This window comes from Mchenga conophoros, linkage group LG3 (genome assembly GCF_057382185.1).
Source record: "Mchenga conophoros isolate Kocher_MC1m ecotype Shallow Benthic linkage group LG3, M_conophoros_male_GT1.1, whole genome shotgun sequence".
Taxonomy (NCBI): domain Eukaryota; kingdom Metazoa; phylum Chordata; class Actinopteri; order Cichliformes; family Cichlidae; genus Mchenga; species Mchenga conophoros.
In genome coordinates, this window is record NC_140528.1 from 7,278,045 (window position 1) to 7,303,259 (window position 25,215).

At 40.9% G+C, this 25,215-nt stretch overlaps 1 protein-coding gene across 1 annotated transcript in view; it reads left to right on the forward strand.

Moving 5' to 3' along the window:
- Positions 1–1,995: 1,995 nt before the first annotated feature.
- Positions 1,996–25,215, forward strand: part of LOC146577125 (protein NLRC3-like) — a 308,589-nt gene continuing 285,369 nt past the window's right edge. The window contains exons 1-9 of the mRNA XM_085268098.1: positions 1,996–2,027; positions 2,994–3,114; positions 3,199–3,297; positions 3,367–3,480; positions 5,712–5,790; positions 7,778–7,982; positions 8,134–9,931; positions 11,864–12,037; positions 17,646–17,819. Of these exons, the coding sequence (XP_085124224.1) occupies positions 3,026–3,114; positions 3,199–3,297; positions 3,367–3,480; positions 5,712–5,790; positions 7,778–7,982; positions 8,134–9,931; positions 11,864–12,037; positions 17,646–17,819 (2,732 nt within the window). The 5' untranslated portion in view covers positions 1,996–2,027; positions 2,994–3,025. The remainder of the gene's footprint in view (positions 2,028–2,993; positions 3,115–3,198; positions 3,298–3,366; positions 3,481–5,711; positions 5,791–7,777; positions 7,983–8,133; positions 9,932–11,863; positions 12,038–17,645; positions 17,820–25,215) is intronic.

The window sequence follows — 25,215 nt, forward strand, 5'->3', positions numbered from 1 at the left end:
AACAAATGGTTCAGCCCATAGCAGGACCGGCTTTTTTCTTGTTTTCAGTAGCAAGCGATGCTTATGATCGTGCCAGAGCACATTTTGAACAACACCATGGGAATTTCTGATTTTACACAGGTGGGTGGATGTTACACTGTGGAAATGAAGGAAGGTGAGTGCTATTTTAAATGGTTGTAGAAAATGAAAAAACAGCAGGTGTATTGGCTGCATTTTTAGATAAATAGTTGTATCTGTTTACAAAATGTACAATTTATATTTGCATTTCAAGTTATAAACATTTACCCAACACGTCTGTGGTTTTTTTACAGTAAAAAATACTGCTAGGATTTTAGGTTCTTTGTGTGATTTCAGATCAGTAATAGTTACATTAATAGTAATAGTAATACTAATGCAGTATGTCAGTGAAAAAACAACTAAATTCAGTTGAGCTGAAAAGATACCAAACAAAGCAAGAGGAGGAAAAAATAAAATGAAACAATCTGAGGGTGAAATACAAACGTAAACTCAAAGGAGTCACAAATGTCCGGTTGTATTTCAGACCTCAGAGGGTGAATCCAACAAATCATGAAAAATGAGGTTTACATGTTTGTTCATGACAGTGCAGATTTCTGACATTTTGTGTCATTTAAGCTGTAACAATGTGACAGTTTTCTAACAAAAACAGTGAAACTTAAGTTAGACTTGTGTTTGTAAATGAAGCGCCCCATGTTGTGTAGCTTTCTGGAGTTTATACTTATTGGGCTACATATGTATTTAATATACAGGCTGTACAGTACATAACATCAAAACTCACATGTTTCATGTAACTAAAGTGTGTAATCATGTGGGTACAGACAATAATTAAGTTATAGACTATATTTATATGAAAAACGTGCATACTTACTGCATTTGAATCATTTTAACCACATGTAACCACCTGCATATGTGTTTGGGGGGAAAAGGCTTTGATTTTGCCACCCTAAGAAAATTTCTCTAGAGCCACCCCTGACCATTTCACAGGATTTGCATTTAAAGATGCAACAAGACTAAAATGGTTAGGGTCAGGAGGTCAAAGGTCAGAGCTCCTGTGGGTCTGAGGGCGGCCTCACGCTGGAGAAGGATGAAGGAGTCTGACCTGAGCCAGTGTTTGACATGAACACATCAGCACTGCTGTCAGTGAGCCTAACGACAGCCGTTAGCATCATTTCAGTGTTTCAGTCATAAAAACACTTCCTGTCACTGTGGTGGTTACAGTGACATCATGCAGTTTGTGCTTTGACCTCCAGAGGGCGACAAATCAGCACAGACAGAGAGCTCCATTCAAACTTTGCTGCCATCAGGAATAATTCTTCAAATATAATCATCAGTGTTTGAGCAGTTATGATATCAGGGACAATCTAGACATGTGTGACAATACTGAACATGTCACATGACACACCTCAAACATCATGTGATCCACTCTCAGTCTGCACTTTCATTCATGACTTCAACAGGTTGAAATGAGCTTTGAAGAAACATTCAGTGAAATAAATCTTTCATGGATTCATGTGAGCAGCAGATGAACTTTGTACCAACAACATCTTCAATAACAGAGTCTGAATGAAGCTCAGGTGTTGATGCTGCTCACTGATTGGACGCTTGGTTTCAGCTCTGCTCTCAGTCTTTACTGCACAGGTGAAGGTAGAAAGTGTGACTGGATCTATAGACTGGAAACAGAGAAACATGCTGAACATTTGAAGCTTTGCAGCAGAAATGTTCATGTTACAAATACAGCAGAGCTGATCTGGGATCAGTGTGTTCACACCTGCAGCTACAACAAGGTTTCATGTCTCCACACGTCAGCATGTGAACTTTACTCTGACTCAGTCTGAGCAGTCAGACGGCATATTTTTAAAGTTAACACATCAGCACACACAGAGCTGAGCCCCTCCCACCTGTGCTGAGTTTCAGGTGGAGTCCCGCCTCCTTCCAGGAAGCAGCTCACCTGTGTGTCCGTGTTTAGTGTCCAGGTGTGGAGTGGAGCTTGTTGTTGGTGTGAAGAAACTGTAAGTTTGCTTTGTTTCCTCCTTTAACAGTTTGTCTTTAGGAACTTTACTGTTTGTTCAGCTCGTGTTTGATTTCTTCACACAACAAACTGTGTGTGTTTGTATTTCCGGTCTCTCCATTAAAGTCAGTGTGTAATGTTTCCTGGCTAACATCAGCTGTGTGCAGCTTAGTTCAGCACAAATCTGCCGCTCCATAGTTCACGGTAACGGACTCACAGCTGGACCAACGAGGCCGAGTGTGTCCGCCACTCTGAGCTACGTTCGTGTTTGTGTACTTGTAGTTTGTACTTTGAGTTCACTCAGCCCACAGAGGACGCAGCGTACGTGATGACGTCACAGCCCTTTACCTCCTTTACTGTCACTGTGATTAATGTTTACACACGAGACACCTGCAGAGCTCTGACGCTAAGCTAGCACACAGCATGCTAACGCTAAGCTAACGCTAAGCTAACGCTAAGCTAACACTAAGAGTTCTTACAGACACGAGTTAAAAAGCTGCTTTTAGTGTGTGATCAGAGTCCAGGACTGAGAGCAGCAGCAGAGCTGATGGATGATGAATTACTGGATGGAAGAAGCTTCTCATTAGCAGTGAATCAGTGTGTGTGCAGTTCTCTGCAAACTCAGCAGCAAGAATTAGTGTGAAGCTTTAACTCTGCTGATCCTCTTTGAATCCTGGATCAGCTGAAACGTTTAAAATGTTGTTCACACGTGTTGGACTGACTGAAGCTTCCAGTCACAGTGACTCAGTGTGTGTCAGTGAATGCATCGTGTGTGCTTCAGGCTCCATCTAGTGGACTGATAGCAGAGCAGCTGATGGCAGCTTCCTCTGCCTCACACTGCTGTCTGACTGCATCCAGCTGACACTGAGATGAAGCAGGAAAGAAGCAGCTGATATTTGGACAGCACACATGATGAAAGGAGGATTTCAGCTGATGTGCACATGAATGATTTGTGTTTCCTCTGCAGGTAGAAAGTGTGTGTGAGCTGAATTGAGCAGCATGGATCAGTGTGAGGACAGAGAGGAGGGAGTCCCTCCCTCTAAAAGCACTCTGTGTGGGGAACATGAGAGTCAGACCAAAGCTCAGAGGTGAGATGACCATCTCTAACTGTCCATGACTCTTCTCCATGTCACAGCTCAGCACTCACATCACTGCTGCATCATTATTCACAGGAACCCGCCTGGACCTCCACCCAGCTCTGTGTCCTGTGAAAGTAACTCAGTCAAAGATGCCATTAAGATATTTGAGCAAAGACAGTCAGCTGAGAAAAGGTAAGCTAACACCAATAATATCAGCTGATATGTGATGAGAATTTTACTGAAGATTTATAACTTTTTCAGGATCCATCAGAGACTCAAACCTGGACCTCCACCCAGCTCTGTGTCCTTACAGAGTGACAAGTCTTTAGATCGTCTCATTCATTTTAAATCCCAGCCTGTGTCTGCTGCAGAGAGGTGAGCTGTTAGCAACATGAACTCTTTGATTAAACTGCTCGATGTTGTTGGATATAAACTACAAACACGTCGTTCCCTCAGTCCCATTTAAACTGTCTTTTAAAACAAGCCTTTGGTTTCTAAACAACTGAAAACCCACTTCAGCAAACAGGAAGTGATCAGAGCGTCCGTCCACTTCCTGTCAGGCCCTGCAAACATTTCATATTGAAGAAAAGTAGTTGACATCTCACATTTTTACTCCACCACATTCAACCATTTTGACATTTTACAGCATGAAACTCTTGTCACATGACTCCTGTTATGTTATAGAGTCATGTGACCACCAGGGAGGGATTTGTATGGATGAAACACATTCAAATCAATCTGATTCATCAATGGAAACATTTTTGGTGTAAATGCAGCAACACTGAAAACGCTGAAGATAAAAACACAACAGATGAAATATGAACAAATCGAGGCTTTGAATACACGTGTGTGTGTTTGAGACACAGAGATAAATGGATTGTGTGTCTGTCCTATTGCTGCGTGAGGGTTTTATTGTAGATTTTGTGCGTGTACACTTTTGACCACGAAGGTGTTGAAAGGGCGTAAAACAGTTGGAGGCACCAGAGTGAACACTAGTGCTGTCAGTAGATTAAAAATGACTAATTAATGACACAATCTTCTGTCATTAATCCTGATTAATCACAATTACTTGATCAATAGCTGCAGTTACATTTTTCCAACTTTATATTTAAGCCTGTAACAGACGTTTACACCATATAATGAAGTCAATGCAGAATAAACACAAAGAATGTTAAACGCTTCAATTCAAAGAGACTTTGAATAGTTTTCAGTCTTTAACTCAGCTTCTCTGCTGTAAATACAACTTTGTAACAAACATATATACTAAAAGCTAAGTGTGCACTAATATATAATAATATATAATCTATATTACTGCTGTTAATGAAAATGTTTAATCAGACTCATCACAGGGTTACTGTGGATTAATTTGGATTAATCACCATTAAACATCATTTTTAATGTAAACGAATCAAAGTTCATTTCATGAGCAAACAGACTCGAGAGAAAAGGGCAAATTTACACACTTAACATGTTTATTGAACATGTAAACATTGATTAACCTCCTGAATGAGCCGACCCCCCCAGGGACAGTCCTGCATGCTAATGATGGGCTCTGCTCTGCACCTGCAGGATTCTGTCAGCCACAAACTCCTCAGCTGATCCTGAATCTGAGCCCATCTGTCAAACAATCATTTTCTTCACAGGTCTGTGGAGGTGGCACTGATCCTGCAGCAGTCTAACACTCTCTGTCACTCTTCTTCAAGTCTTTGACACGAGGAACCAAAACTATGTTATTAACAACACTAACAGGTCTGCAGTTTGTCCACTTGGCAGTTGTGTCATCAGTGCTTTGCATCGTTGTGATATTTTAAGCTGGAAGTGCTTCGGTGAAAAGAAAATTCCTTCTGTCACAATGTGCAGAATCCTTCATGTTGGTCGGCTGGTCCGTCTTGTTATTTTTTTAATACTCAAACTTTCCATCGAGAGGTCAGTGTGTGTTTGTCATCTTCCATATTGAGCTGATTGGTTCAGCTGCCGTCACTAACAGATGTGCTGCACATCTGCACGTGTGCAAAGGTAACTCTACTCGGACAAACTGCTCGAAGTGCGTTGATAGAAACATTTCAGGGATTTTGAGTCGTTCTGCTCTCCAGATGTGTCGTGTTAAAGGTTTTTATCATGTTAATCATGATAACAGATGAACCCCTAACCCTACATGTTAATTTTGACAGCAGTGGTAAATCCTTTTTAATGTTCTTCTGTCAGATCATTGATTAGACTCGACTCCAAATACGAGACTCAGAAAACTCAAATGAAAACTCAAATCAAAGCAATGAGAAAAGGACTTCTTGTGTTAGAATGAAAACATATGGAAGTGGTCAGGTTTCAAACACTCGATGAATCTACTGCACAGTTACATTCAGGGACCTTTGGCCTCCTGAGAGCATTAGTTGATGGTTCATCACAGTTTTCTCAAAGTTTCCTCTGAGCTTCTGCAGCATCATCACTTCCATCACTGATGAAAGAAAGTTCATAGAAAACAGAAAATATATCTTCAGAATCTGAGAGTCTAAAACTTGACAGACTTGATTCAGATGAAGTTATTTGAGCAGAAACTCCTGGATCTTTATCCTGTGTGGATCTAATCCTTCATGGTTCCTCCACAGAGTGGAGCAGCAGAGCTCAGAGGGTCCCAGTGGTCAGTCTGCCCAGCAGCATCAAACACAGCTGGACTCCATATTTATGGTCTGTACATGTACAACAACTACTTTATTATTAATATTAATAATAATGCATTTATTTATAGGTCCCTTTCAGAACACCAAGGACTCTGTGGACTAAATGACCAAAAGAAAACAAACTTTGAAATCAGACGGTGCAAATGTGATCACAGGGAAACGTTTTAAACATCGAGGCTTTAAACAGAAACCAAAGTGAAACAGTTTGTAGTCGAGATCAGTGGGAATGAAGCTGAATAACTGTTTCTTCAATAACTTTGAGCTCTTAAAAAAACAAAAACTAGCTGAAAGTCTGGCTGCTCTTATGAAAAGTACAGAGAAATTATGGGTCGCTCAACACTTGTGCACAATATAAGAGTTTAAATAAATCTAAAGAATAACTCAAAATCCTACAATCATACTGAGAAAATCATCTACAGCTAACTATCCAAGTGGATTTGTTTAAGACAGCTCCATCTGCTGGTGGCCCTCTGCAGGTGCATGAAAGGGGCGTGTTTATAGTGAAAGTAGTAGAGAAAGTAAACCCCACGGGAAGGAGGAGGACTCTCAGCAGCTTCCAGCTCATATTCAGACATTTGACTTCTCACTGAAAGCAGCAAGTTTGAGTGTCTGTACCTTAGTTAGAAGAGATAACATGTCAGTAGTAATTAGAGTTGATTGAGCAATGCTGTCCTTGTAATGTAGTTTATGATTTTTATGGACAAGTCCAGTTTTTCTGTAGAGCCTCTCAAGTTGGTGACAGCAGCAGTGGAAGTTCACGTGTAAACCAGAGCAGCAAATCAGGTCCAAATGTGTTGTTCACAGTGAGTGGGATCATCATTGGCTGCTATGTTAACCTCCTGCAGCAGGATGTGTTTGGTCAGAGAATGGATAGATCACGAAGTCATTGTTGAGTTTAGGGAGACAGTAGACAGTTGGAGGAGGTTCAGCCAGTTGACACACAGTAGATAAAATAACTGAAGGCAGGAGCAGACACCTGTATGACTTTCCACCTCTCACATAGATTATTGTCCCTGGGCAGCGCCACAGGGCTGGTAGATGTAAACCAAGCTGGAGGAGAGGATTGATTCATCTGAGAAAAGTCACAGAGTTGTGTCTTGATGCTCAATCATCCAGGTACGTAAATCCCAAAAAGCTTGATTCTGTTCATCTGGATGTTTTCAGAGGGAGAAACGTTTCATCATCATCAGGTGACTTCTTCAGTCTCAGCTGACTGCAGGTTTCAATCTCATAAACAGGACATTTGTATGACTGAAACCAGCCCACTGAAGGAACAATGGGCTGGGAGGTCAGTTCATTGATCATTGGTACGCATATTGTCAGGACCATTGATCAATGGTTGTTGATCAATGGTCATGAGTCCAGTTCACAGAGAGCTGGGGAATGGCTGCAATCACAGCATGTAAGATGGTGACAGTTGTACCCTTAGGCCCCTCCTCCATTCAGAGATGGTCTTTCCTTTTCACATAAATGGCCTCCTTGACTCCGCCCTCAAACCAGCGTTCACATTTACTCAGGACCTTCTTGATGTGAAGTTCTTCTGCTTCGCTGGCTGCTGTGTCTGTGGGGATGGTGTTTGTTCTGTGTTGTAGCGTCCTGATGACGCCCAGTTTGTGCCCCAGTGGATGATGAGAGTCAAACCTTAAATACTGATCTGTATGCGTAAACAGAGTGAACCTTTAAGACCAGTTGTCTGTACGATCAACTCAGTCACCTGAAACATCTCCAAGTTTCTGGCTTTGATCATCAACCTGTTGGTAGTTCAGCTCTGAACACCAGTGAAATGTTTCTCCCACTGAAATCGCTGCATTCATATGAACAGCATCAACGTTTTGGGATCATGGAGTTGTGGACAAAGTCTCAGTTAATCAGATAAAGTCAAACCTATAATTGGTAAAGAGTTCGTGGATGATATGCCCCTTGATGGTAAAGAAGTGGATGTTGTGTGGACTAAAGTTCAGAGTGGTGGGTCATTCATAAATATTCTGTTCCAGCTGCTGGAGGACAACATCATCACTTTTGTGAAGAACGAGCTGAAGAAGATCCAGAAGGCTCTGAATCCAAATAAGCCCCAGTGCTTGGAGTTTCAGAGGGAGGATGATGAGCAGAGGAGAAACAGCAGAGAGGCATTTGTGAAGATCACAGTGGACTTCCTGAGGAGAATGAAGCAGGAGGAGCTGGCTGACCGTCTGCAGAGCAGTAAGAGGATTTATCTAAAGATTTAAGCTGCTGGATAAATGAGAGACTTGTGACACCAGTGTGTTCAGTCATTTCTCAGTGGGTCAGAAATTGTCATCAGCATTTTGTAAAATATGATTGTTAAAGTTGTATTTTTATTATTATTATTCAGAACTTCCAGCTGCTGTTTGTCATCTTAACCTTAAATCCACCCTGAAGAAGAAGTTCCAGTGTGTGTTTGAGGGCATCGCTAAAGCAGGAAACCCAACCCTCCTGAATCAGATCTACACAGAGCTCTACATCACAGAGGGAGGGACTGCAGAGGTCAATGATGAACATGAGGTCAGACAGATTGAAACAGCATCCAGGAAACCACACAGACCAGAAACAACCATCAGACAAGAAGACATCTTTAAAGCCTCACCTGGAAGAGATGAACCAATCAGAACAGTGCTGACAAAGGGAGTGGCTGGCATTGGGAAAACAGTCTTAACACAGAAATACAGCCTGGACTGGGCTGAAGACAAAGCCAACCAGGACATCCAGTTCATATTTCCATTCACTTTCAGAGAGCTGAATGTGCTGAAAGAGGAAAAGTTCAGCTTGGTGGGACTTGTTCATCACTTCTTTACTGAAACCAAAGAAGCAGGAATCTGCAGCTTTGAAGACTTCCAGGTTGTGTTCATCTTTGATGGTCTGGATGAGTGTCGACTTCCTCTGGACTTCCACAAAACTACAATCCTAACTGACCCTAGAAAGTCCACCTCAGTGGATGTGCTGCTGATAAACCTCATCAGGGGGAAACTGCTTCCCTCTGCTCGCCTCTGGATAACCACACGACCTGCAGCAGCCAATCAGATCCCTCCTGACTGTGTTGGCATGGTGACAGAGGTCAGAGGGTTCACTGACCCACAGAAGGAGGAGTACTTCAGGAAGAGATTCAGAGATGAGGAGCAGGCCAGCAGGATCATCTCCCACATCAAGACATCACGAAGCCTCCACATCATGTGTCACATCCCAGTCTTCTGCTGGATCACTGCTACAGTTCTGGAGGATGTGCTGGAAACCAGAGAGGGAGGACAGCTGCCCAAGACCCTGACTGAGATGTACATCCACTTCCTGGTGGTTCAGGCCAAAGTGAAGAAGGTCAAGTATGATGGAGGAGCTGAGACAGATCCACACTGGAGTCCAGAGAGCAGGAAGATGATGGAGTCTCTGGGAAAACTGGCTTTTGATCAGCTGCAGAAAGGAAACCTGATCTTCTATGAATCAGACCTGACAGAGTGTGGCATCGATATCAGAGCAGCCTCAGTGTACTCAGGAGTGTTCACACAGATCTTTAAAGAGGAGAGAGGACTGTACCAGGACAAGGTGTTCTGCTTCATCCATCTGAGTGTTCAGGAGTTGCTGGCTGCTCTTCATGTCCATCTGACCTTCAGCAACTCTGGACTCAATCTGCTGGAACAACAACAAACAACATCCAAGAAGTCTGAAACAGGAGAATCTGCAAAGAAACACTTCTACCAGAGTGCTGTGAACAAGGCCTTACAGAGTCCAAATGGACACCTGGACTTGTTCCTCCGCTTCCTCCTGGGTCTTTCCCTGCAGACCAATCAGACTCTCCTACGAGCCCTGATGACACAGACAGGAAGTAGCTCACTGACCAATCAGGAAACAGTCCAGTACATCAAGGAGAAGCTCAGTAAGAATCTGTCTGCAGAGAAAAGCATCAATCTGATCCACTGTCTGAATGAACTGAATGATCGTTCTCTAGTGGAGGAGATCCAACAGTCCCTGAGATCAGGAAGTCTCTCCACAGATGAACTGTCTCCTGCTCAGTGGTCAGCTCTGGTCTTCATCTTACTGTCATCAGAAGAAGATCTGGATGTGTTTGACCTGAAGAAATACTCTGCTTCAGAGGAGGCTCTTCTGAGAATGCTGCCAGTGGTCAAAGCCTCCAACAAAGCTCTGTGAGTAAACATGTTGTCATCGCTTCATTGTTAAAATCATGGGAAATAAATCAGAAATGCTGAGTTCAAAGAGCACTGTAACATTTTTTTAAAATAGTAAATTAAATGATCATCAGTCACTCGGTAAATATATGGTAGTTTTAATGTTTCACTCCAGCATTTCTAAAACACACTTTGTTCTGTAACTCTTATCAAAGGACAATCCAGACCCAGCCTATAAGAACATGAGCTCTGATGCTTCAGCCCCTCTGACAGGTTTATTATCCTCAGCTTGTTCATTTGTCTCCAACTCCAGGAGTTTGGTTGTTTTATTCTAAAGCACAAACTTCACCTGCCAGACTTCACCTACATCTTTTTCTGATGTTCGTAATTTAAGTTCAAGTTTGTATCTCACTTTCAGTGCACACCCTCCCTTTTTAAATATAAATCTCTGCTGTGCTGTCATGTTTTCATCCTGTATGGAGGGAGAAACTCGGTCTTCATTACTGAAATTGCCTCTAAGGTCGTGTTTCTTGTCAGTAACCATATGTAACTGTAAGGCTTCCATAACCAGTGTTATCACAGAATTATAGTGGGTTCACTCTGGGTCCTCTACAGTTTCTTCCCACTGTCCACAGACATGCAGTTAGATTACCTGGTGATCTAAACTTCATGCAGGTGTGAGTGAGAGTGGTTGTCTGTCCCTCTGTGGGCTTAGTGGAAGAGACTGGATGGATCTCTGCTTTGTCTTTGATATATGCTGACAGCAAACATTCTCCATGAAGTCTGCATTTCAGCTCATCTCCTTTATACACACCTTTAACAGGAAGAGTTTTATACAGCTAGTGTTTAAAATCAAGTGTTATTCACAATACACAGGTAATGAGCATGATTATTGAATTACTAAAATTTTCTAAAATAATTGTTTTAGTTAATATTGTATGACAGTGTACACAGAATTATTAGCTCAGTAGGCAGAGTGGTCGCCCCATGATCATAAGGTCAGGGGTCGAATCCACCGAATAGTTACCTTGTGGTACCCCTGAGCAAGGTACCATCAAGGTACCAATCATGTGCACTGGACTGGTAGCACTCATAGTCTCATAGGTTTAAATAAATTAAAAAAAAAAAGGGTTCAACATATAAACAAATTTAATTTGATCACATATATTGTTTTTTGTTTTTTGTTTTTTTGTTTTTTTCCTTTCTCTCACAGACTGAGCAGCTGTAACGTCTCAGAGAAAGGCTGTGAAAATTTGTTGTCAGTGGTCAGCTCCCAGTCCTGTAGTCTGAGAGAGCTGGACCTGAGTACCAACAGCCTGAAGGCTTCAGCAGTAAAGCTTCTGTCTGCTGCAGTGGAGAGTCCACATGCCAAACTGAATGTTCTGAGGTCAGATCAATTTGTATTATGTTTAGTTCTGTTTGTTTATGTGTTTGATGTTTGTTTTTGTTTATGTCTTTATCCAGTTATCCTTGTTTCATAGCATTTTTATTCATTTCAAAGTTAAACAGAAGTTTTACTAACCTGCTCAGCACAAGACAATAAGCTATTGCACCTTGATTACACTTTAACAACAATCTTTATTCATGTTTTTATCTTCAGACTTAACATCTGTGAACTCTCAGAGGAAAACTGTGAAGCTCTGTCCTCAGTTCTTAGCTCGCAGTCCTCTAGTCTGACAGAGCTGGACCTGAGTATCAGAAAGCTGCAGGATTCAGGAGTGAAGCTTCTGTCTGCTGGACTACAACGTTTAAACTGTAAACTGAATACTCTGAGGTCAGATCAGAAAACATTTAGTTTTTAGAATTATTAATTAAAGTTCATACATATGATGTTGTATCTTAGTATGTTTATGTTTCCTTTAAAAATAGAAAGTCAACATTTAATGTTGTGAAATGTATTAACAAACTCTACATGAGTACTTGTTTTATAGATTGTCTTTTATTTTTCAGACTGAGTGGCTGTAACCTGTCAGAGAGAAGCTGTGAAGCTCTGTCCTCAGTCCTCAGCTCCCAGTCCTCCAGTCTGAGAGAGCTGGACCTGAGTAACTCTGACCTGCAGGATTCAGGAGTGAAGCTTCTGTCCACTGGACTAAAGAGTTCACAGTGTGCAGTGGAAACTCTCAGGTCAGGATTCAAACTTTTCCACAGATGATCATTTGAAATGTGATTTATATTATTGTATAAACAGGTAACTTTTACAGCTGTCAAGTGAACTTTTATTTACATTTGAGTGGATAATTGGACTCTGAATTACTAAAAGTTGTTATAGTCATGTCTCTGTTTATTTAAAAAAATACTTCATGCACTGCCTAATTTAAAGATTTAGGCTCCTTTGGGCCCATAATATATATATTTGATTTCTTTGTGAATGAAATTAGGAGGATATTGGCGACTGCTGATTGGCTCGCTGTTTGTTTTTTATTCACAGTACTTAATTTTAAAGGCTGATTTCTCAAAATGTGATGTTTATCTTTTCTTCTACAACACGTGGAGCCACCAAATCTTCTTGCTTGATTTATTCATTACAGTTTGATTTAAAGAATATTAGACTCGTAACATAATAAATATATTTATTTCACTTCTTCTTGAGAGAAAGAAAGGGATGACTGGGTGAGCTCCAGTGGTTCATCCCAGCAGAGAGAGCGGCACACTGGGCTGCAAATGATCACAGTAGTAATGGCCATAGTTTGATAAAACAGGCAGTCTTACCCTGTAGATAATACAGGGTTCTGGTGCCGATGTGGGGGAGGGGAGTCGCCCGGTACTAACTACATACTACTAACTACCTCATCCAGATGTCTTCCCTACTAAACCTGATAAGAAGTAACTGCAGTAGCCTTATAGGTCAAATCAGTTTCACCTGTTAAAGTTAGCTCCACTATTAATTAGGGGTGGGGGAAAAAATCGATACTGTGTAGTATCGTGATATTTTGTTTGCTAATAATGTATCGATACAGGGACAGCAGAAATCGATATTTTGTTACAAACAATTTTTTCTCTGAAGTCAACATGCTCTGGAGTCAGAGCATGTTGACTTCAGAGCATGTTGATCCTTTTTCTGAGCAACAATCCTGACATTCCTTCACTGTCCAAATGTGTTTAACTTTTTTTTTGGCAGCAATAAACATGACAGTTTACTTATTTTAATTTAAGACATGTTTAATTTTAATTAAGTTTGAAACTTTTTTATTTAATGTAAAATTATATATTTTTTTAAATTTACTTTCAAATTCTTCAGTTGCTGAAGGGGCTGCATAGTTTTCATAAATTGCATAGTTCAGAATAGCTATAATTGTACCAGATGGTTGCATTCAGTTAAGTTGGACTAGACTGTAATACAAACCGTTCAGTTTGTCAACAATAAAACTGACTGAAATGAGAGAAAGACTGAGTGTGAGACTTTGATATTAGATAAAATGAATATTGATAAAGTTTACCTTTATGTGCAGAATTTAAATATCGCAAAATATTTTAAAAAATCGCAATAATATCGTATCGCGAGTTGTATGGTGATTCCCACCTCTACTATTAATGGTGTCACTTGTTATTTCTGGGATGAGTTTAGTAGCCTGAACAGCTGCTTAAAGGAAAGTAATTAAATAATAAAAATAACCTAAGTCCGGGGGAACCTGCAAGAGCTGTTTGCACAAAGAATAATGCTCAGACTTTGAGGTTTTATCGTTTTACACAAGGTTTAAAAATGAATGTCCACAATTGAATTGCAGAAATTGTTATTGAGCTAATACTGATGTAGTTGTTATCTTTGGTAAGGAGAGGTTGGAGGAAGGATGAGCACAGTCAGGCCTAAAGATGCTCTTAATAATAATAATGGATTGCATTTATATAGTGCTTTTCGAGACCCTCAAAGACCCTTTACAATCCCACTACAGGGAGTGCAGAATTATTAGGCAAGTTGTATTTTTGAGGAATAATTTTATTATTGAACAACAACCATGTTCTCAATGAACCCAAAAAACTCATTAATATCAAAGCTGAATGTTTTTGGAAGTAGTTTTTAGTTTGTTTTTAGTTTTAGCTATTTTAGGGGGATATCTGTGTGTGCAGGTGACTATTACTGTGCAGAATTATTAGGCAACTTAACAAAAAACAAATATATACCCATTTCATTTATTTATTTTTACCAGTGAAACCAATATAACATCTCCACATTCACAAATATACATTTCTGACATTCAAAAACAAAACAAAAACAAATCAGTGACCAATATAGCCACCTTTCTTTGCAAGGACACTCAAAAGCCTGCCATCCATGGATTCTGTCAGTGTTTTGATCTGTTCACCATCAACATTGCGTGCAGCAGCAACCACAGCCTCCCAGACACTGTTCAGAGAGGTGTACTGTTTTCCCTCCTTGTAAATCTCACATTTGATGATGGACCACAGGTTCTCAATGGGGTTCAGATCAGGTGAACAAGGAGGCCATGTCATTAGTTTTTCTTCTTTTATACCCTTTCTTGCCAGCCACGCTGTGGAGTACTTGGACGCGTGTGATGGAGCATTGTCCTGCATGAAAATCATGTTTTTCTTGAAGGATGCAGACTTCTTCCTGTACCACTGCTTGAAGAAGGTGTCTTCCAGAAACTGGCAGTAGGACTGGGAGTTGAGCTTGACTCCATCCTCAACCCGAAAAGGCCCCACAAGCTCATCTTTGATGATACCAGCCCAAACCAGTACTCCACCTCCACCTTGCTGGCGTCTGAGTGGGACTGGAGCTCTCTGCCCTTTACCAATCCAGCCACGGGCCCATCCATCTGGCCCATCAAGACTCACTCTCATTTCATCAGTCCATAAAACCATAGAAAAACCAGTCTTGAGATATTTCTTGGCCCAGTCTTGACGTTTCAGCTTGTGTGTCTTGTTCAGTGGTGGTCGTCTTTCAGCCTTTCTTACCTTGGCCATGTCTCTGAGTATTGCACACCTTGTGCTCTTGGGCACTCCAGTGATGTTGCAGCTCCAAAATATGGCCAAACTGGTGGCAAGTGGCATCTTGGCAGCTGCACGCTTGACTTTTCTCAGTTCATGGGCAGTTATTTTGTGCCTTGGTTTTTCCACACGCTTCTTGCGACCCTGTTGACTATTTTGAATGAAACGCTTGATTGTTCGATGATCACGCTTCAGAAGCTTTGCAATTTTGAGACTGCTGCATCCCTCTGCAAGATATCTCACTGTTTTTGACTTTTCTGAGCCTGTCAAATGGTAAATGGCCTGTATTTATATAGTGCCTTACTAGTCCCTAAGGACCCCAAAGCGCTTTACATATCCAGTCATCCACCCATTCACACACACATTCACACACTGGCGATAGCAAGCTACATTGTAGCCACAGCCACCCTGGGGCGCACTGACAGAGGCTGCCGGACACTGGCGCCACCGGGCCCTCTGACCACCACCAGTAGGCAACGGGTGAAGTGTCTTGCCCAAGGACACAACGACCGAGACTGTCCAAGCCGGGGCTCGAACCAGCAACCTTCCGATTACAAGGCGAACTCCCAACTCTTGAGCCACGATCGCCCAAGTCCTTCTTTTGACCCATTTTGCCAAAGGAAAGGACGTTACCTAATAATTATGCACACCTGATATAGGGTGTTGATGTCATTAGACCACACCCCTTCTCATTACAGAGATGCACATCACCTAATATGCTTAATTGGTAGTAGGCTTTCGAGCCTATACAGCTTGGAGTAAGACAACATGCATGAAGAGGATGATGTGGACAAAATACTCATTTGCCTAATAATTCTGCACTCCCTGTATTCATTCACTCTCACATTCACACACTGGTGGAGGTAAGCTACAGTTGTAGTGGTAGGTTAGGTTTTGCCCAAGGACAAAATGACCAAGACAGAGAGAGCTGGCTCATCAGACAGACAAGCTCATCTTGTAACCTACTGGTTCGCTGGTCAGCACACCAGCTGACTAGCGAACCGGCTAACTAGCACACCAGCTAACTAGCACACTGGCTAAATAGCAAATCAGCTAACTAGCAGACCAGCTAACGGCAGCCACAAGCTGAAGGACGATTAAATGTAGTGGAGATATCAGAGATGACACTGGTGTGTCCGATTCACTCTTTAGCACTCTGGTCACTCCGGTGTGTCAGCCAGAACACCACTGAAGGCCAAATGATCCCAGCATGTGGAATAAAGAGCTTAAGGTTTGGTTTGAGACACTTTATTCTTTCACTGATTGATTCTTGCGGCTGTGATCATGTGTGTGGTTTCTTACAAAAAGGAAGTACACAATACAAATACATGACAAATAAGATGAATAGATAAGTTACATATCCAGTTATATGTACATACATCAGTATAGCCAATATAGCCATATATAAGGACAAAGATCACAGTACTATAATGCAGTAATGTTAAACACAAAGGTGTATATCTACATAAATCTGGCCTATCAGTGATCAGGGTACTGTAGTATACTTCCACTACATAAACTATAGAAACTAAACGACATTAGTGTGACTTTAAGTTACCATCAGTACAGACGAACTGATGGTAGTTGTACAAAATAAAGGCATTGCAATTATTGTGAAGGGCTTCCGGTTAAACTAAGATCAGCTGATTACCTCATAACAAATTGTTTGCTATAGAACGCAGCTCCCACTCTTCATTAATATCATGTACTGTAACTCCCAAGTAACCATGGTTACCCAGCCACGCCCAGTAGTCTCCAGAGAGACCAACAGCTGGTGCACGTTGTAACGCCGTGGCTTTCGTAGTCTCTCCTTTTTCTACAGCTCATGTGTTCTTCTTGTGATGGTGCGTCTTGAGGGAGGCTCATACATGCCGTCATTTGTTGATCCTAAGAACGTTCCTCAGACCGACTTCTTCAACAACACTAATCGGCCTGCAGTTTGTAGCTACTCACTTCACTGTGGCGTCTGTTAGCTTGTCTTTCTTTGGTTTTATCCTGACTCCTCCCACAAGCTGATCCTACGTAGTCTGCCCAAGCCTCCCACCTCTGTTTGTTTGGGTGGTTTGTTTGCTGCCATCAACAGCGTGTAATGCATTTAAGTGATACTTCAGACATGAAGTACTGCGACAATAAAAAACTCAACTTTGCTTAAAAATAACTTTAGTTGTATCAACACTGCCCTCTGGAATAATTAGACTTTGGTGACAAACTGATGTGATCTCCATGTTTCCTTTGTTGGACTGTGGGCGAGTGTCAGAACTGAATGTACTGAGTAACATGTGGAGTTTAAATATGTGTCAGTTCCAGTTTTAGAGCTCTAAAGTGCAGCTATCATGTTAGGAATATGTTAGGAATAGACAGGAACACTGAGCACACTGAGGTCAAATCTTTATTTATCCAGTTCATCTGTAGGCTGAGCTCAGTCCATCCATTTAGTGAAATGATGTTTAAAGGTCTCCTTGTTCTGTGAGCGTGCACAGATCCTGAAGCAGAAAGCCTGGGTTAACAGAGAAATGATCATCACTGTGATGATGCTCACCATCTCTGACTGGGATTTGAGGTTTTGTCAAAGCAGCAAAGAAAGCCTGGCTATGTTGGACTGGGTGTGGAAGCAGCTCCCAGTTTGAGTTCAGGAGACAGACACCCTCTCTACTTTGACGATCAGCTTCAAACTTTCCTTTTTGATAAAACTTATAGTTAGAGCTGGATCAGGTGACCCTGAACCATCACTTAGTTATGCTGCTATAGAGATGGATAACAGATGGATTGTTGTTTTGTGTGTCTGCAGTCTGTCAGGCTGTCTGATCACAGAGGAAGGCTGTACTTCTCTGGCCTCAGCTCTGACCTCCAACCCCTCCCATCTGAGAGAGCTGGACCTGAGCTACAATCATCTAGGTGACTCAGGAATGACGCTTCTGTCGGCTGGACTGAAGGATCCAGGCTGGAGACTGGACACTCTCAGGTATGGAGAGAATGTCTGATATAGGAGGAAGAGCTGGAATCATTTCCTGTGTCTTTCACTCACTTCCTGTTTGTTTCCTGCAGATGAGACATGAACAATCACACATGCAGGAATATTTTCAGGGACAGACACACTAGTCTAGCTGGATAGTACATGGATATTTATGTAGGGGGTCTTCAAGGAGTCTGTTTGCAGGAACATTAATGATAACTGATAAGTCATGTTGAGAGTTTCATTAAAAGTAGACTTACAGTTAGGTAATATTTGGACAGAGACAACATTTTGTAACTTTAGATACAAGTATCAGCCATGTGTGTGTTTCCCATGCTGTATGTCCACAGTCACAGTGACAGTCAGTGACACTGACAGAAGGATGAAACAAGGCTGTGAATCATTTCAGTCTGTGTGTGTGACAAAGAGGCAGACAGGAGCAGCTAACATTTGGAAATGGAAGCTTACTGGAAACACTACATTCACGGCTGAATTCACAATAGATTTGTTCTCAAGTGCACATTTAGCAGCTAATGCTAATACTGTTTTCCCTTTGCTTTCTACAGCAGCTATTGCTAAGTAGGCCACTTTGCTCCGCTAAGGATTTGTGTGACCATGATGGAGACTCTGATAAGCTAATGCTGCTAAGCTAATGCTGTTTATGGGCCCTGTTAGAATCAATATTTCATTCTCATTCTGTTGTTTGAGAACAATATTAACGTTTCACATCATTATAACACAAGAGAAAAGGGTATTGGCATTAGCTACTAGTGCTTATTCACCTCAAATTACCTTTAGCTGCTAATGGCAGCCTACTTAGCATTAACTCCTCACTAATATAATGCTAATTTACATCAAATTAGCATTAACTGCTCATATTGTTATAAGGAAAGAGAAAACGGTATTAGCATTTGCTGCTAATAATTATTCACCCCTAATTAGAATAAGCCGCTAAAAGCAGCCAACTTAGCATTAATTCCTCACTTTGTTGTTACCCAACGGAAAAGAGTATTAGTATTAGCTACTATCATTTTTAATAAGTAAGAGAAAACAGTATTAGCAGTAGCGCATAATGCAAATTCACGTCAACGTAGTATTAGTTAATAATGGCAGCCTACTTAGCATTAACTGCTCACTAATATAATGCTAATTCGCATCAAATTAGCATTAGCTGCTCAAGTTGTTATAAGGAAAAAGAGAAAACGGTATTAGTATTAGCTGCTAATAATTATTCACCCCTAATTAGAGTTAGCCCCTAATGGCAGTCTACTTAGCATTAACTCCTGACATTGTTATAATGCAGGGGAAAAGAGTTACCATTATCGGATAATGCTAATTCTCATCAAATTAGCATTAGTTAATAACGGTAGACTTCATATCATTAGCTGCTGTCATTCTTACAAAGCAAACAGTATGAGCATTAGCTGTTAATCCTTTTTCATCTAAAATTAGAATTAGCCACTAATGGCGTATTGTTAAAAAGTAAGAAAAAACATTGTTAGCATAAGCGGATAATGCTAATTCATCTCAAATTAGTATTAGCTAATAATGGCACCTGCTTAGCATTAGCTGGTCACATTGTTATAAGGCAAGAAAATATGGTATTAGCATTAGCTGCCAATTTCTATTTACCTAAAATTAGCATTAGCCACTAATGGTAGCCTATAGCAAAAACTTCTTAATGCTAAATGAAGTTAATTAACGCTAAGTAGGTTTAACTGAAATTAAAGTAGTGTTAGCATTAGCTGCTGATATTGTTAAAAGGTAAGATAAAACATTGCTAGCAGCAGCGGATAATGCTAACACACATAATAATTAGCATTACCTAATAATGGCAGCCTTCTTAGCATTAGCTGCTCATATTGTTATAATGCAAGGGAAAAGAGTTGGCAAAAACAGTGTTAGCATTAGTGGATAATGCTAATTCACCTAAATTAGCATTAGCTAATAATGGCTACGTACTTAGCATTACCTACTAATATTGATATAAAGCAAGAAAATATGGTATTAGCATTAGCTTCTAATGCTTTCTCATCTAAAATTAGAATTAGCCACTAATGGCATCCTATTTAGCATTAACTCTTCACATCGCAAGGGAAAAATTAGAATTCAATAAAAAAAAAAAGTGTTCACATTAGCTACTTGTATTGTTAAAAAGTAAGAAAAAACATTGTTAGCATAAGGGGATAATGCTAATTCACCTCAAATTAGTATTAGCTAATAACGGCAACCTACATAGCATTAGCTGGTCACATTGTTATAAAGCAAGAAAATATGGTATTAGCATTATCTGCCAATTCCTATTCACCTAAAATTAGCATTACCTGCTAATGGCAGTCTACTTAGCATTAACTCCTCACTAATGTGATGCTAATTCACATTAAATTAGCTTTAGCATTAGCTGCTAGCATCAGCCTACCTAGCACTAGCTGCTCACATTGTTAAAAGGGAAGAGAATACGATATTAGCATTAGCTGGTAATATTTATTCACCCCTAATTAGAATTAGCCACTAATGGCAGCATACTTAGCGTTAACTCCTCACATCGTTGCAATGCAAATGAGGCTAACTTGCATTAAATTAGACTGCTGTTATTAGCTAATGCTATTTAGCAGTAGCTGCTCACATTGTTATAAAGCAAAGGAAAACGATATGAGCATTAGGTTCTAATGCGTATTTGCCTTAAATTAGACGTAGGTGCTAATGGCAGCCTACTTAGCATTAGCAGCTCAGATGTTATAATGCTAGGAAAAAGAGTGTTAGCATTAGCCGTTCACATTGTTATAAAGTTAAGGGAAATAGTGTTAGCATTAGCTACTCACATTGTTAAAAAAAGTAAGTGTTAGCATTAGTGCATAATGCTAATTCATGTCAAATTAGCATTAGTTAATTTAGCATTAGCAGATAATGTTGACCTTGGCCCACTGGAAAAGTTAAGAACTAAAGATTTAGGAGTGTTTCTCGATAGCTCTTTCTCGTTTGAGAAACAAATGAATTCTGTTATTAAAACCAGCTGTAAGGTTTATATTGTTGATTGTCATTTATGCTTAGAAATATTTACTCATATATGCTTAGAGTTGTATAATCGATTGCATAATGATAGAGGTTTGATCCTGAGTAGTCTGTAAAGACTCTGTGTGCCTTCCAGAGTGCTCTGGCATGCACACACCACTTGGGGCCATGAGAGAGGTCGTACCCTCTCTTACTGATTTATGGTGTAGGACAGGGGTCTCAAACTCAATTTAGCTGGGGGCCGCTGCAGGCAGAGTCTGGGTGAGGCTGGGCCGCATTAGGTTTTCCACAAGAAAGGCATGGTTAAAAAATTCCAATCTTCTCAAATCTCTTTATTTTTATTTTTTAACACAAAATATGAAAAATGAATAAACAAATTAAGAATTAATAAGAAAATAAATCAATCTGTAATACATAAATAAAATAATAATAAGATATTTTTAGTCAGTGAACTTGTGTGTTTTTTTTCAGTCTTCTATATCTGCATTGTTTAGATTGAAATGTCTGTATTAACAGTTCTATAACCTTCTTCTGAACATGAATGGAACACTGTAGAAAATGAACTGTTCTTCTGAACATGGCTTCTCTTGCCTACTCCTTGCTGCTAGAGACCTGGCAGCGTTTCCTCTCGCATAGCCGAGCCAGATTTGGCCTGAGGGAGGAAGCAGTTGCGACCCTCAGTATGTCTTGAAGATGATCATCCGTAAGTCTGGACCTGTACTTGGACTTATTGAAGTTCAAAGTGGAGAAGAGCTTTTGGCACAAGTATGTGCTACCAAAAAGGCACATGGTCCGCTTGAACATTCGGGAAAGCCGAGGGAAACTAGGGCTCAAGTCTCTCAAAAATTGTCCAAGCTTGTCTGCTTTTCCACTCACCTCCCTGAACGTTGCTTTGAGTTCAGAGTTGCACTGCAGCTCAATGAGCTCCATTTGAAGCACAGAAGGGGCATCTTGCACATCAAAGGAGAAGGGGTCCGCAAAAATGTCAAAGGTGGCTCTGTGTGTCTTGAAGTCAGCAAATCTGTGATCAAATTCCTCCTGTAGCCTCAAAATGACATCAACATACTCGTCAGCACTGAATGGTGTGCCTGCATCCACGAGTGCCTTGCATGCTGGGAAATGGCAAAGGTTTGTCTGAGAGAGCTGAGCTTTCCAGAGCGCCAGTTTTGTGGAGAATGCTCTCACGTTGTCATAGGCAGCACTGACAAGTTGCCCCTGGCCTTGTAACGTCTTGTTCAGTACATTAAGCTCATGTGTCATATCAACAAGAAAAGCTGAGTCCATGAGCCATTTGGGATCAGTTAGCACAGGAACACTAACTCCATCCTTCTCCATGAAGGCTTCACTTCTGCTCTCAACTCAAAAAGTCTCTTTAATACATTTCCCCTGCTGAGCCAACGTACCTCAGTGAAGTCGAGCACATCCCCATATTCTGACTCCATTTCCTCTAAAAAAGCACAGAACCTTCGGTGCTTTAAGCCCCTGGATCTGATTTGGTTGATGCATTTCACAACAATAGACATCACATTGTCAAACTTCAGGCATTTGCTGCAAAGGACCTGCTGATGGATGATGCAGTGCAGAGCAATGGCCTCCTCCACGCCTTCCTCTTCCAGTTTGTTTTGTGCCACCAGTCCATGTTTCCTCCCTGTCATTGATGGCGCTCCATCTGTTGTTATTCCAACAAACCTCTTCCATGGCAAACCAACATTCTCAATGGCATCACACAGCTTGTAAATATCTGCTGAGCGGTGGTCTGGCCATGCATTGGAATTACTGTGAGCAGCTCCTCCATCACTTCAAAACTGTCATCAACACCACGGACATACATTGGGAGCTGGGCAGTGTCGGTGATGTCTGTGGTCTCATCAAGAGCGACTGAGTATACACTGAAACATTTGGCTTTCTCACACAGTTGGTCATAAATGTCACTTGACAGGTCAGAAATGCGATCTGCTGCGGTGTTGGCAGAAAGGCTGATGTTGCTAAACTGACCTTTCTTTCCCGGACAGACTATATTTGCAGCCTGCAATATGCACTTTTAGACAAATGCACCTTCTGTGAATGGCTTCCCTGCTTTAGCAATCATCTCACTAACCACGTGGCTCCGACTGCTGCATTATTCTCTTTGGTTGCTTTCTTGGAGAAATCTTGCTGCCTCAGTAGATCTGTTTTAAGACTGGCAACCCGGTTCGCTCTCTCGTCTCCCTGGTATTTTGCATCCAGCTCAGCATGTCTAGTTGTGTAATGACGTTTCAAATTGTATTCCTTGTGCAGCGCAACTTTCTCTGTGCAAATAAGACAGGTCGGGGTGCCCCTGTGCTCAACAAAGAAATATTGCATTTCCCACTTTTCCTGAAATTGTCGGTGCTCATCACCAACCTTTCTCTTCACCGCAGGCTTTGAAAAAGACATGTTTGGGGCTATGTGACATTTATAATTCTACTAAGCATATCCAACTATAGTCATCAGAATGCCATATACTTATGACTTTTGGGGACGTTTCTAACACAAATACACTCCGCTTTAACCTAAATGGGGACATTCAATGAGAAACTTTCCTTAGGGAACTGGTAAATACAACGAACTCATTACACATACCTCAACATATGCATATGTTTCATAATGAAAACATAACCCTTGCTTGACTGTGGGGATCATTGATAAATTGTTTACAGACTTCATGGATAGATTTATACTGCAAAAGGGACATGATACTATTTTTAAAAAAATTACAAAGCATATCCAACTATAGTCATTAGTATGCCATATGCTTATGACTTTTGGGGACGTTTTTAACACAAATGATTTGGGGGATGGATTGCTTTATCTTAGTCCTAATTCTGATTGGTATTTGTTCCATATTTTCAAATCTTAGACATAATGAAGGATTTTACAACATAACTCTTGAGTGTGGTGATCACTGATAAATTGTTCTCGAACTTCATCTATTGAGTTATACTGAAAAAGGGACATGACACTATTTGTAAAAAACAATACAAAAACATATCTGACTATAGTCATAGGTATGCCGTGCAGTATACTTATGACTTTTGGGGATATTTCTAACAAATACACTCCTCTTTAACCTAAATGGGGACATTCAGTGGGAAACTTTCCTTAGGGAACTGGTAAATACAATGAACTCTGATCATTAAACACATGCATATGTTAAGGTATGTGTAACTACTTTTCGGATTGATTTCTTTATCTTAGTCCTCATTCTGATTGGTATTTGTTCTGTATTTTTAAATCTTAGACAATATGAAGGGGTTGTTCTTTCAACATCCATCTCCTCCTCCTCCTCCTCCTCCTCCTCTGTCTCTAACAGAGCAGCAGTGTATGTGGACTGTCCTGCTGGCACTCTGTCCTTCTACAGAGTCTCCTCTGACACTCTGATCCACCTCCACACCTTCAACACCACATTCACTCAAACTCTTTATCCTGGGTTTTGGTTCTTGTCTCCTGGTGCCTCAGTGTCCCTGTGCTGAGTGGAGTGTAAAGAGTGTCTCCTGTTACAGAAACACTCTGACTGTTGAACAGATAGTTCAGTCTGTACATGTCTGTCTCTTTCACTCACAAACACGTTTTCAGATTCATGGATTCAATCAGTTGATGTTTGAAACTCTTCTAAATGATTCCTTGTAAACTTCTTCAGTCACAAACAAACAGGAAGTGATGTCACATGTGTTCCTGTCCACACAGCAGAATGAGTCTATTGCTGACAGTGATGTACAAACAGAGTGAGCATTTCTGAGGCCCAAAATAAACTGAGTAGTTCACTGAATGAACAATGGACTGTGAGCTCAGTTCCTTCATCATTAGTATGGATTATATATGTATATGTATTATATTAGTATCATATATATCAGGTGCTGCTGCTTTCAGTCATTGTGCAAATGTGCTGTTTGTAAGCTTGTAAAGCTGCAGTCAGCTGAGACTGAAGAAGTCACCTGATCAGTGAGCAAACGTTTCTGAAAACGTCCAGATGAACAGAATCAACCTTTTGGGATCAGCCAGCAATGCAGCATCATTGTTGTTCAGCTTCAGAGGTTTGCAGGAATGAACTGATGACCAGAAACAGCTGCAAAGTCCAAGAAAATACCAGCTGGAGTTCAGCTGCATTTGAAGAAGTCAAAGAAAAGTAAGGATGGCAAAGGGCGACGTTTTCTTCCAAAGAGCTGCAAACATGGTCGACGCCTCATTAGAAGAATCATCTGGACATTTGTGAGGAACTCTAACCAAGAAAGCAACGTCACACAGATCCAACAGACAGTTTCCATGACTGCAAGTGTTGAGTGGAAAAATGCTACATTGCATTATTGCATCCTCTCACCACAGGAGGCGCTGTTGGCACCACTGATTGCTGATCAGCTGTTCTCTGATGATCTGA